This window comes from Bombyx mandarina, chromosome 25 (genome assembly GCF_030267445.1).
Source record: "Bombyx mandarina strain Sakado chromosome 25, ASM3026744v2".
In the NCBI taxonomy this organism is placed as follows: Eukaryota; Metazoa; Arthropoda; class Insecta; order Lepidoptera; family Bombycidae; genus Bombyx; species Bombyx mandarina.
In genome coordinates, this window is record NC_143231.1 from 1001284 (window position 1) to 1014618 (window position 13335).

The 13335-nt window shown below is 35.3% G+C and overlaps 3 protein-coding genes across 3 annotated transcripts in view; 2 read left to right on the plus strand and 1 right to left on the minus strand.

The window, feature by feature from the left end:
* The first annotated feature begins 2427 nt into the window (after window positions 1–2427).
* Window positions 2428–13335, plus strand: part of LOC114248411 (retinol dehydrogenase 12) — a 28619-nt gene continuing 17711 nt past the window's right edge. Inside the window, exon 1 of the mRNA XM_028181644.2 lies at window positions 2428–2559. The gene's annotated coding sequence lies outside the window, so the exon portion shown is untranslated. The remainder of the gene's footprint in view (window positions 2560–13335) is intronic.
* On the plus strand, window positions 2584–6018 carry LOC114248410 (patj homolog). Its single transcript, XM_028181643.2, has one exon. It carries the CDS (start codon window positions 2756–2758, stop codon window positions 4745–4747), a length of 1992 nt encoding a protein of 663 aa, XP_028037444.2. The 5' UTR covers window positions 2584–2755; the 3' UTR covers window positions 4748–6018.
* LOC114252306 (uncharacterized) lies at window positions 11079–13258 on the minus strand. Its single transcript, XM_089738540.1, has 2 exons — window positions 12978–13258; window positions 11079–11864 (listed from the first exon to the last, which is right to left on the minus strand). Exons 1-2 carry the CDS (start codon window positions 13162–13164, stop codon window positions 11287–11289), a joined length of 765 nt encoding a protein of 254 aa, XP_089594666.1. The 5' UTR covers window positions 13165–13258; the 3' UTR covers window positions 11079–11286.

The following is a 13335-nucleotide window of genomic DNA, read 5'->3' on the forward strand; positions in this document are numbered from 1 at the left end:
CAACTGAAGTGGACACATTATTTAACGGATTCATAAAAATAAGGACAAACTAAAACAACCAACTTTTTTTCTAGATTTTTATTATTATAATTTAATTAGGTATATTTACATTCATCGAATGATTTGGTGGTGCAGTTGCTAGCGCCCTGACTAAAGTGGCCCACTGAGTTTCTCGCGGGATCTTCTCAGTGGGTCGCGTTTCCGATCTGGCGGTAGATTCTGCGAAGCACTGCTCTAGCTAAAGCAGTGTTAGCATCACTCCAGCTTGAGTCCCGTGAACTCACCTACTAGTTAAGGTTACGCTGAAATAGCCTCTCAAGGCTATCAGATTAGTTGGAAAAAAATAAAAAGACTAAAGTGATACCTAAGCATGCTCGTTTGCTCTCTTTAAGGTTGTTTAACATCTATACTGGGTTTTAGGAGACCGTTTCTGAAAACAAAGATAGACGATAGTACTAATGAATGACACCTTTGATGATGGAGTTATTTAGACAAATGTTGCAGATAAGTATTTGTGCGATCGCGCGAGTCTGCGCCGCGCCACGCTCATGCGTTCGTTGATCCGAGCATCAGCTGTTTTTGATTTTGTGTTTCATTGCTGGTTTTGTTTTAGTAAATTAATGTATGATCTATGAAACTATGGTTTCATTTATCTGTACTAACATAATCGAGCGTAAATAATGCTATTAAAACGTTTTAAATTACATGACTTTTTTTATGTCAGGATCAATTTTTTTTTTTCCGTCCCATCACCAAAGGTGTCATTAGCACTATCGTCTGTCTTCGTTTTCGGAAGCGGTCTCCTAACACCCAGTATATTTATTTATTTAAATGCATATATTATGTGTGTATATTAGTCTCTGATTCCTATAGTACAGAGAATCCTAGTTTGCGACCAGTTGACCGTGTGTGACTTGTGCCCGATTGCTGTGACTGTTATCAAAGTTGGTATCTACCCATACGAGCTCAAACTGACAATAGCTCCCATAGATTATACACTTAATATATTTGATAGCTCCTGTTTAAGTGTATAATCTATGGCTCCTGTCACTAAATATTACATTACGTAAACTTACAAATATTGACTTATATTAACACCCAGGATATTTCGAATCAGTGCGGGCTTATGTGCTGTCATCTATTGATAAATAGCACCGTCGCTTGATTTTCTCCTTGCACATTGAAAGGCATTAAAATTTTTCGAAAGGTGGCGCTCTTTTAAACAATTGGTATTTCTACGTTAAGGTAGTCTAATTTTTTTAAGGGATTTTATGATCTGGTAACAAAGACTTTTAGGTCAAGTCTTATTTTAATTTATATTCTTATTTTTATGAATAATGATACTATGGAGTGAAATTAAATTAAATGAGATGAGGTGATATGAGATGAAATATAATCTCAATAAAATGGTGGTAACTTACTGAGACTTTTTCAGTGGACTTTTTGTAAGATCCCGAGAAGTTACGTCCAGCGGATTTGTTTTATTTTCCCACATATATGCACTTTCACTGATACTAAATAGTTGATAAACCAGCGATGTAGTTATACATTTAAGCCCGAAGAAATCCTAAATAGACAAAATAAAATCACACAACTTCATTCCTCGCCTTCCCGCCAAAAAGTCCAAGTCAGTCTTATTCATCCTCTCTCGCACGGATAATACACATAATATTTAAGACTCTCGCCTTAAAACAGTGTAGGTATTATCAATGCATATTACTTTACTCATAACTCCTGTGTATTATATATTTTTTTTATTTAGCTTAGGGTTTACGTTTTGCAGAATAGTTTCACTAATAGTATATTTTTTATTTCTTCGGTCAAATTCCTAATATTACTCAATTTTTTCAGTCAAATGCATAATAATTACCATACACAAATCTATAACTAAGTAACAGGCCATTCTACCCTACGCACTTTACGATACGATCATGAGATGAGATTCCTGTAGATTTTGTGGAAATGAATAAATTATGGAAAGTCATTTTCTCACATACATAAAAATTAAACATCTTTTTAGCTTATTTTAATGTTAGAGAATCATCTAATTTTGGTTAATTAAAAAAAAAATGCTTTTGGCTTAGGGAAACGAACTTTTTACATCAAAACATTAGCAAAGTTCAGAGGCTGCCAAATGTGCAGGAAAGACTGTGGCAATTTAGGCAAATAACAAAATAATTTTAATTTTAACAAAACATATCACCTGTATCATTGTACCTGTATCTGTGTAGTTCTAATATATTTTAAATATAATACAATTTTCTTAGCCCGTACGTAAAAAAAATCGGTTAACATACTAGTTCCAATTAGTTCAAAATCAGATAGATAATACACTGTGACTTTATTTGACTTTATTTCGAGGCTCCCTTCGTATATCTGAAAAATCTAATAGAAATGAAAAAACAACTTAAAGATTGAAAAAAACCCTGATTTTTATTTACATAAATCAGAATATAAATAAAATATTTTGACATTTTGTGACAGAAAAGTATTTCACTTAATTTATTCTATGAAAAGTTCTCCAGCAGCTGGCCACACTCGCTGTCTCCGATTCAGCAAGTATGTAAATGTCATTTTATTTATAAATTTAAATTGTTATTTTTCGTTACAAACAACGTGAGCTAATTTTTCTCACGTTCGGCTTCGAGATTTAAGTAAATTAGATTTAGAACCCAAACGGTATGCGTTCCCCGGAGTTTTATAACCTCAGCGGGAGAGCTGTGTGTATCACGTAACATCGCGGGCGTGTAGTGTGATGGTGAGGCGAACCGCGATGGTTCTAAGTACCGAATGGGCACAAGTTGAAGTTGTCGAGCTCACTAATGATGGCAACGGCTTGGGTTTCAACCTAGTCGGCGGCAGGAGTACCGGCGTCGTGATAAAATACGTACTGCCAGGAGGTGTGGCTGACAAGGACAGGCGACTGCAAAGCGGTGATCACGTGCTGCAGGTGGGCTCCGTGAACCTGCGCGGCTTCACATCAGAGCAGGTGGCTGCTGTATTGAGGCAGGCGGGACCAGTAGTCCGTTTGTTAGTCGCGCGCCCAGCGGATCCTGCGACCGCTCTCCGTGCCCCGCAACCCGGCACAGCGCTCGTGCCGACCAAAATCCTTGCTGATCCGGAGCTTCTCGACCGTCATCTCATCGAAACTGGTTACGGTGCAGTGTATGACTTATCTCAATGTTACAGTGACTATAATATCAATGGGCAGAATGGCGAAACGGAAACTAGTATAGTGGCAGCAGCGGTTAGTGTTATTGGTGACAATCCACAGAAAATACCTGATCATCCCATTGTATGTGATTCTGTGTCACCAACCATCACTATCACTGTTCCAGTAGAGTTACCTGAAATTGAGATTATTCATGTGGATTTAAATAAGAATGTATATGGACTAGGTATCACGGTAGCGGGATATGTATGTGAAAAAGAGGAGCTCTCTGGAATATTTGTTAAAAGTATAATCGAGGGCAGCAGTGCTGAACAAAGTGGTAAAATTAAAATTAATGATAGAATTATTGAAGTGGATGGTATATCATTAGCCGATAAGAGTAATCCCCAGTCTGTGGAGATATTGAGGAACACAGGTATTTCTGTTCACCTAGTTTTAGAGAGATATCTTCGAGGTCCAAAATTTGAACATCTACAACTAGCTATATTTAATGAGGAGCGGCCAACTTCACCATCACCCTCCACCACAACACTTTCTTGGTTCCCAGTGCCTTCTCAACTCGAAAATAGTACAACAGAAATAGAACCCGAACCAGAATCAAATACTACAATTGATTCCAGCGTCTTAGAAGTGGGAGATCTTCAGGAGCCCACACAAGAAGAGCTAGACCAAAGATTTGATGAAATACTTGCTGTTGACAAAGAGGTCATTGTAAAGAAGTGGAAAGAAGAAATTGGATCTGACAAAGAAATATTAGTGGCTGAAATAAAGAAATTAGAAGGTCTGGGGATCAGCCTTGAAGGAACTGTGGATGTGGAAGGAGGGCAAGAGTTGAGACCTCATCACTACATTAGGTCTGTGCTTCCAGATGGGCCTGTTGGACTGCAGGGTGTACTAAATGCTGGTGATGAACTGCTCGAAGTCAATGAATATAGATTACATGGCTTAACACATTCGGAAGTTGTAAACATTCTAAAACAACTACCAGACAGAGTAAGATTGGTATGTGCCCGTAACAGCATCGACAGTGGACCACGCCCTGTTGTAAACTTAGCATCAGATCGAGAAGGGTTTGAAGCGAGGAAAATTATATCCGGAAGCCTAAACAACCTCACAACATTAGTAAAAGCACAGTCAGATACGTCTATAAACACATCAAGTACAGCAACTCTTACTAATCACTCAGAGCAGTCTAAGAAATCCCGATCTCTTGAGTGTGTGTCTGGTTTAGCCATGTGGCAGAGCAAAGAGGATATTGTGATGCTTGTCAAAGCTGATCAGGGACTCGGCTTTTCAATATTAGATTACCAAGATCCAGTAGATCCAAACGGAACAGTCATTGTTGTTAGGAGTTTAGTACCCGGTGGAGTTGCAGAGAAGAATGGTGAAATATCACCAGGAGACAGGGTAATGTCGGTGAATGGTGTCAGCATAAAAAATGCGACATTAGACCAAGCTGTTCAGGCCCTCAAAGGTGCTCCGAGGGGGACAGTCAAAGTAGGAATTGCGAGACCCTTGCCACCTCAAGACTCCTCAAAGTCCAAGGGTACAATTAATGTTAACAAAGCAAGCTGAATCTGAGAGTAACAATATAAAAACTATGCTAGTCAAATATTGAGTCATATCTGTACAATTAAGATAAACAGTCCATAATATTCGGAACAGCAAGAAAAAAATTCTTTGAACTGAGAAAACTATATTAAAAATAATTTAATTTAGCTAAAACATTACTTAGAAGTTATTGTTCCTTCACATTCTAATAATTATATAACTTGCAGAAATACAACAAACATGCATGTAGCAGGTACCATGTATTCTTCTATTATGAATTATGTTTTCTTTTCATTTGTTTCTGTTAGAAGTTAAAAGTCATTTTAACAAAGTAAAAAAAGATTATTGACCGGATTCATGCAGGTTTGTATTACAGGTATTTTATCCAGTAGAGGGTTGGCAAGTGTAGCTTTAAAAATTTTGGGAGATATTGTCTGTTCTAAGGATCAATGTTCTCAATTTCATAATCAAAACGTTAAGTAATATATAACTAATTAAATATGAACATTCACATTCTGTAGTGACTATTGTTGTGAATGTGATCACATTTCCTGAAACTACTCTTGCACCTTGTACTGTATGTAGAGGGAACTATAGTAGAAACCTTCCTTCGACTATCAACTACACTAAGTTTCATCACAATCAAATGAATGCCCTAAGAATGTACATAGAACAAACACATAAAATTTTTACTATGTATCAATAGCTTGCCTCTCGTAAAACAAATTAGATTGGATCCAGAGTAAGTTAACAAATTATTTGAGTGAAAAGAACGAATAATGGAAATGTTTTAGCTAAATTTTTAAGAAAAATTAAGGCACATTAGTTTTAGTATAGTACACTCACAGTGCGGAATGAGCTCAAAGTATTTTATAAACAATAAAAACTACGCTTTACTAGTTAAATATATTTATATATAAGGAACAAACAACACATCACTTTTTACTGCACAGTTTAAAAGAATAAGAAAATAAAAATAATTTTTGTACAAATTTTTCAATTTACATTTTTTTTTGGTCTTGTTTTATGTATAAATCAAAATGATTAATTGTAAGACTTGATGGAACAGAGAGAAATTGTATATTGTTGCAGTAAGTAATAATAAGAAGTATAAAGTGCCGACAGTAACAACAAGACTCATGTAATAGGTACAATAAAATTTTAAATCGCACAGTTGGTGATCTCTGATTCTTTAGTCAGGAGGAATTCGCCGGTCTTCCGCGTAGGGATTGAGGACAATAGGCGAGGCATGATTCAATCAACTAAAACCCTTTTCATCATTCAGCTTATTGATCGATCTGCGCTCGAGCATCCGAGAAGCCATAGCAAGGTAGAGGCGTCCCTGTTAAAGAGAACGGTTTTTGGTAGACATTTCAGTTACTATCCTTCTTCAAGATATCTATGAGGAACCATTTGGCTTGTAGGCAGATTTAGGCAGTATTTAGGCAGTAGGCAGATTTCACTCCAAGGACGACAAAACCGTTATGAAAACGTCTAAAGTCTATCTCCGTTGTTGATCGTAACGATAACGTCGAATGAAGAATTTTATGTTGCATGTCAATAATGGTACTTGGAAAAATCAAAATCGTCTATCTATTTAATGAGTTCGAACGAAGCACGTTGCTCTTGTATAGATGTCCATCATAAGCCGTGCTCGAAGAACCTTCAATCCGGACTGGGCAGGAAATTGGAAGGTCGCAAAAAACATTGGCCAAGGGTTGTTTCAAATTGCAAAATTTAATAAACTCTAATGGGACCTAACCAAATGTAATAATTACGACCACGAATGTAATAATTACGGCCCTAACCAAATGTAATAATTACGACGCTTGACATGAATTTGCTGAGTTATTTATTCCAGTGGAAAGGCGCTGCAGCGACTAGCTATCGTTGAAATTACGTCAAATTTCTCTTTTTATTTATTTAGAGATGGGTGGACAAGATCACCACCTGGTGTTAAGTGGTTATCGGAGTCCATAGACATCTACAACGTAAATGCCGCTTCCACCTTGAATTCTAAGGTCTCAGTATAGTTAGAATTCGAATGACAATTCTATTTTTTTTTTTTAAATCAGTGTTGGACAAGAAACGAAGTTTCACTGTTGGCACTTTATTCTTTGCTTCATTGCCGTTCCGTGTTCATTATATACCTACCAGATAAACTCAAATTTACCTAGGTAACTTGTTCAGCCTCACGGGATTAGTTTTTTTGCCGTGCGTGCGCGCGCCCAGCAAGAAGCTCTCTCCGTATAATGTTTTGACGACAGAGAAAGCTTTAACAGTTTTAAGTTGGAGGAAGCTTCGCGAAAATGCTGCCCCGTTATCGCACGACAACTGGACAAACAAATAAATACTAAGAAAAACAGCATTTTTAGTTTTGTTATATCTAAAACGTTGCTTCCCCATTAAGTTATAGAGAAAACCGAAGGGAACAAATTATACAAAAAAGAAAAAACAATTTGGGATTTGATCGTAATATGAATTGAGTTTGCATTCGTTTACCTGGAAGTGAATCGTCTGTGTTGTGTTTCATATAAACTGGTGCTATAATTTTGTAATATATCTTGTGTTTTTTATATACGTACTTATTGTAAAAATAATTTCATTGACATAAAACGGTCTTTCCACATCGATCACGAAAGCTTAAAAAGAGCTTTTTAGCAACTTCCAAAAGGTTTAATTATGTTGAATAACCTCCTGTAAACTTTCCGCGGATTGTACCAGAAATATCCAATGAACATTCTGTATTGTGATAATTTTCCATAATTCAAATAGGCATTGTTGAATCTCGATTTGTATTTTTTTTTAATTCATCGAATGATCTGTCAATTTGTATTGTACAATTTTATTATAAATTATCTAGTATTAGTAAAACTAAACTAGGTCTATGATGAAAGCAGAAATGTGTCGATGAGTCTATAGATGCTATTTAGAGTCCGATGATTTATTCTCCAATGCGTAAGTGTAAATCGAGAGAAATACCATCTTTAGTCTAAAATATCAAAATTCATTTATCAAAACTGGCTGTGGCGTTATAAAAATAAATGTACATAAAATATAAATTAATATAGATACGTAGAACATTCTTGATGACCAAAAAACTTAGTAGTTCACGAATCACGACCTTATCTCCATCGACACAAGGTCGTCGATGCACCCTAATGTACCTTATGGCCTTTTAGAATTAAAGTTATTGTAAAAATATTGGCTTATTTTTTACATAAACTAAGCGATCTTTTAGTATCTTTTACATTAGAAAAAAAGATGAAAAATATACACAAACGAATGTTCAAATATCGGGCGCCTTTTTTTCAATTCGGAAACAAAATATGTTTCGTTGGTCATTTAATCCAATCCGCCATTTTGCATGAAAGGTTCTCAACAAGGGGGCGGGAAAACGAAAACGTCAAAATTTTAACTCGTTTAGGTATTCCCGAAAGATAAAACTTTCAGCAAAAGTTGAATATATTTAAGTCGGTTTTGTTCGTCCCCGTGTATGTACATTTATTATAAATGACATTCTCGCTTTATTCAACACTTGCGTTTTTCATACCATTAATATACAGAACATATTAATGGCGCAAAATCGAGCAAAAAGTATCTTGTTGAGAATATTTCAAGTATTCATAAAATCTTCCTTTCTCCATAGACTGAAATGTAACTAAATTAATAATCAATCGGAAATGTGTGCTGCAAGATTTTCTTTATATGTTGTATTTTTTATTTATTTATTTATTGATTTAGTTGCACCAACAAACATGACAGATGTCACCTCAATTATAGGTCCAATCGACAATGCAATAGTTGACAACATCTTGAAATTAGAAAAGTAAAAATACAATGAGTAATTTTAAGAAATATGAAATTCAGAATAATACTTTGTCACTAAATAACAAAATATTTAATATCTAAACTTATTAAAAAAAATGTTTTTAACGAAAATTCAATCTTATTTAGCTCTATTAAAAAAAATCAAGCTTCAGGACTTGTTATCAGTAATCTATTTGAAATTACAAGTTTCTTTGATTCATAGTCGCGATCACGTACATTATAATTGGGCAATAATAACCCTATACTCTGATGAAACAAAACAAAATCTAAGTTGGAAATTCTTAAAAATACTTCACACATTTCCGATGATAAAAAACCGTTTAAAAAAAAACTGTACTAAATTAAATTGTTGTTAAGTTTTACGCACTGTAACATAATATAACTGACACCACTAATTAGCCTTACACTTTACTTGAACTGTAATAAAAAATAAGGAATTTTATGATTGTTTCATTCAAATGCAGTAAGAGCTATAAATATCTGTTTTTAAAAACTGAAAATAGATTTAGCCATTAAGTATCATATCATATATGACGGAGGGTAAAGGCAAAACGCATCATCTTGTATTGTTGGAGGACTCAATGAAATAGTGCGAAATCTATAGATCTCTGTGTGAATGTCACTAACGAGTTTTTTATTAAGTGTCTCTTACAGACTCTTAATACCACGGAATAGATAAATAAGGTTGGAAAGGCCTTTGCTCTAATTTTTTATTAGAACCAGTGTCGCCGCTTCATCCCCACTATTTTATTTCTACACATACACACACTGTGATTACAAGTATTTCGCACACAAAAACACCCACACATAAATCTCAGGACAGATATTCGTTCGCAAACTAGCACAAAACACCCGTAGGCATACACACTCACACACGCAAAAAGGCAATAAAAATGTTCATACACGCTAGTGCTTGATAAAATCGATATTCTTTATCGATAAATTATCTGATGAATGAATGGAGAAAATGAAACATGAAATAAATATTGAAAAAAAAAACATTACATACATAACATCAAATAAACATTGAAAAGAAAAAAAAGTTTTCAAAACTAAGTGTATTCTGATTTTTTTTATGGTAAAATCATTTTCAGTAAAATGTTTAGAGCAAATAGTACTCGTCTTTGTCTCCAGTTTTCTCTACCTGTCACGTCAATCCATTGTTCCCTGGCGTTAGGTTCTTTAGGAAACCTAAAATTTTTAATTTACTGCATAAGTCAAATAGCATTTTACTTAGATTTTAATACGTCTTAGACAATATAGTAAATACCCGTAAATGAGAGGTCTACATGTCCCTTTATATTATACCTTCACTTTAATTCAATGATAATAATTCAATAATAATAATACATATTCATTTTACTCAAAATACGTCTCACTAAGAATATACTAGGTATCATTAATTAAATATAAAATAATGCAAAAATTATCCATGTCAAATGTAAATATAGTCGAGAATTCTGTCGATGATTTTATTTCACCACATGGTCACCTCACTATCAACAAACTGCACCACGGCCAATCAGGGCAAAGGCCGAAATTTCAAAGATTGAAGTGTAGAGAACGCAATGCATGTAGTACATTGGAAGCTGACTTGGTCATTGCGTTCATTGGGCGAGTACACATCGCGCAATGTATGCTATTTATAACTTGCTGCAATAATATTGTTAATGTTTGGAATTTCATAATGCTCAGTATATTTTTATGTTTTAGACAAATAATATTGTAATTAAATGGTAATTTCGACTTACCGATCGAAAGATATACCTCCTCGCTCTATACTTGAGGTCTGATTTTTTGTTTTACAAGTTATAATTGCACAACACGGCACTATAAAGCGGAGATCTGTTCGCCAAAGTAGTCCGAAGCGCACTAAACGCGGTGAATGAAAGAATCGGTCGAGTTATGTTTGTACAATCATAACTGTGGCACGCTTGCCCCGCCTACATTACCATTCCAACCTTATTTATCTATTCCGTGCTTAATACTTATTCGCGTTTGGGTTCACACGGCATTGTCCTGCACGTTTTCTTTGTATTTGTTATTTTAACGTACAATCGTCCTGATGTTCATACGGTAGGTTTTCATTCGTGTAAAAACGAATTGCCCCAGTCAGATTATACACTTAATATTTGAGAGTCGCGGTCTTCACTTCTTCACATATTTGTCACAGTGAGTAGATCCATCCACGCTTGGTTGTATTTTTTTAATGGTATAATCGAAGGCGCCAACAGATTCGCCGCCTACAGAGCAGAAGGTTTTGGGTACAGCCTATAAATGAATAATCTGGGTGTATTAAACTATTTGAGAAGTTATAAGATAGACTTAGAAACGATGAAAAGAAGTTTTTAATTGCTTTCGGATATCTGTTGATGAAAATTTATTCTTATTAATATTATTATTAATCGACTGGAAAATTCAAGCCCATCAAAAAACTAATAGGTACGAATATGCGGAAGTGCATCACTTACTAAAATGAAAATAGCAATCTGTTTAAGGTTAGTACACAAATAAAACACAGGTACAGGTTGAAATTATTAAAGTTATATTAATGTAGCTGGTTATTAAAATGAATTTCTATTTAAGTTAAAAGTAATTCAAAGTCATTAAAATAAATTTCTGTGTAGTTAGAATCGGAGGATTCGACAGAGGCCGGACTTACAAGAGAATCTTGATAGGGATGGAATTTGTAGTTTGTGGTATCATTTTGGTATTCCTGAGTAAAATGTCCTCTATGAATTCATGGGAGGCCTATAGACGACGACGATTTCCGACGGCGACTCCCGACGGCGACTGCTTTTAATATTTTTCAATAATTGTAGCACTCCCATTTGGAATTCGAGGACTTCATCATCATCAAACTTATCCAATGTTGGTATTATCCCATTAAAAAATAAAAGATGCCGATTCATTGTTTTAGATTCATTATATGAATAAGAATCCATAAATTTCATCATCTTCGCATCTAGAGGATTAACTGCATTCTTCATAGGTCTTTTATGAATACTTTTAGGTATTGGGCTCATTTTTACCATATTATCTGATGTCTGTACAAAGTTTGCTTCCAATGTTTCGTTTCCTTCAGAATTATTTTTCTGTTTTTCGGTTTCTGTGTTGTGATTTTCGGTAGTGTCATTGCTTATTGTCTCTTTAGGTTGTACTATTTTCTGCAGAAAGGATAACTGTTTACTATAAACATAAGGTTTTGCTGTTTTGGCGCCACTTCCCGACCTCTTCTGATCTTGTATCTTTTTATATGATCGATTGTAATTATCTCTTATATGAGTCCACCTCTGAATAATCAGTTTCGCTGTAAAAGAAAGCATAGTAAATTATACCGAATACTCTTAATACTGCAGGACGAGCACGAAGAGTCAAGACGTTTGTTGACGTCAAAAATGACGGTTCGCCATATATACTGGTGGTAGGACCTCTTGTGAGTCCGTACGGGTAAGTACCACCACCCCGACTATTTCTGCCGTGAAGCAGTAATGCGTTTCGGTTTGAAGGGTGGGGCAGCCGTTGTAACTATACTGAGACCTTAGAACTTATATCTCAAGTTGGGTTTACGTTGTAGATATCTATGGGCACCAGTAACTACTTAATACCAGGTGGGCTTAGAGCTCGTCCACCCATCTAAGCAATAAAAAAAAATTACCCAAACAAAGACCATTATTAGAAGGTGGAGACAATTAGCCTAATGTATTTATTGGTGATGAGGGATTTGCTCTACATAATAATTTACTACGTCCTTTTGGAGGACCATATTTAGATTTTCGTAAAAAAATCTATAATTACCGCCTGAGCAGGGTAAGGAGATACGTGGAGTGCGCTTTTGGTATCTTAACAGGAAAATGGAGGGTCCTACATAAGGCTATTATTGATGTTTCACCAAGGCTAATGATAGAAATCGTAAAAGCATGCATCGTACCAATTACGTGCGTGAACATGAGGGACACAATTTTGAAGATGTGGGAAATCCTCTATTATTTGTAAATCTTCAAAGTACGTCAATTCGAAAAGTTCAAGCAAATAGTGTAAGATATACTTTTAGTCACTAGGTTTTATCAAACGACGGATCTGTCCTATGGCAAAACGAATATATTATTTATTAGAACTAAGTAAAAAATAAAAAATAAATAGATTTAAGTCTCGGAATACAGAACAAACCAGAAGCCGCATTTAATATGCAATGTGCCCAAAAAAAAAATGTACGTCTCTATTGCGAGATAGAGCGAGACAGAACGATATACTTCCCGCTCGCGTAATGTTGACTCGGAGTAGTTTTTGTTGTCACTTTTAAGCGCGCTTGCGATTCCTGGTTTGTTCTGTATTCTGAGGACAATGCCGTGTGAACCTAACCTAAGTTGTACAACAAACAATAACTGTAAAAAAATTATTATTAAGAATAAAATGTACATACCGAAAGCTTGTCTTGTTTTGACTTCCTTTTTTTCGAAATCTGGATCAATTACTATGATGATTTCCTTCCAAGCCGCTCGAGTTGCGACGCGATTTTTATAATGTTCCATTGTTTTGTCCCACAAAATGGGCTTTTGTTCCACTAGAGAAATTAATAATTCGTTATCTATACAAGATTCATCAACCATTTTGAAATAACAAACACATGCGACCTCTCCAAAAGACGCTCAGGTACTAAGCGCTTCTCTTGTTCGGTTGCTATTCGATTAAAAACGTATGAACATCATGCCGTGCGAACGAGACAGAGCTATATTAAGCGCCACTACAAGCCGAACACGTTAAAGCTCATTGCCGCGTGA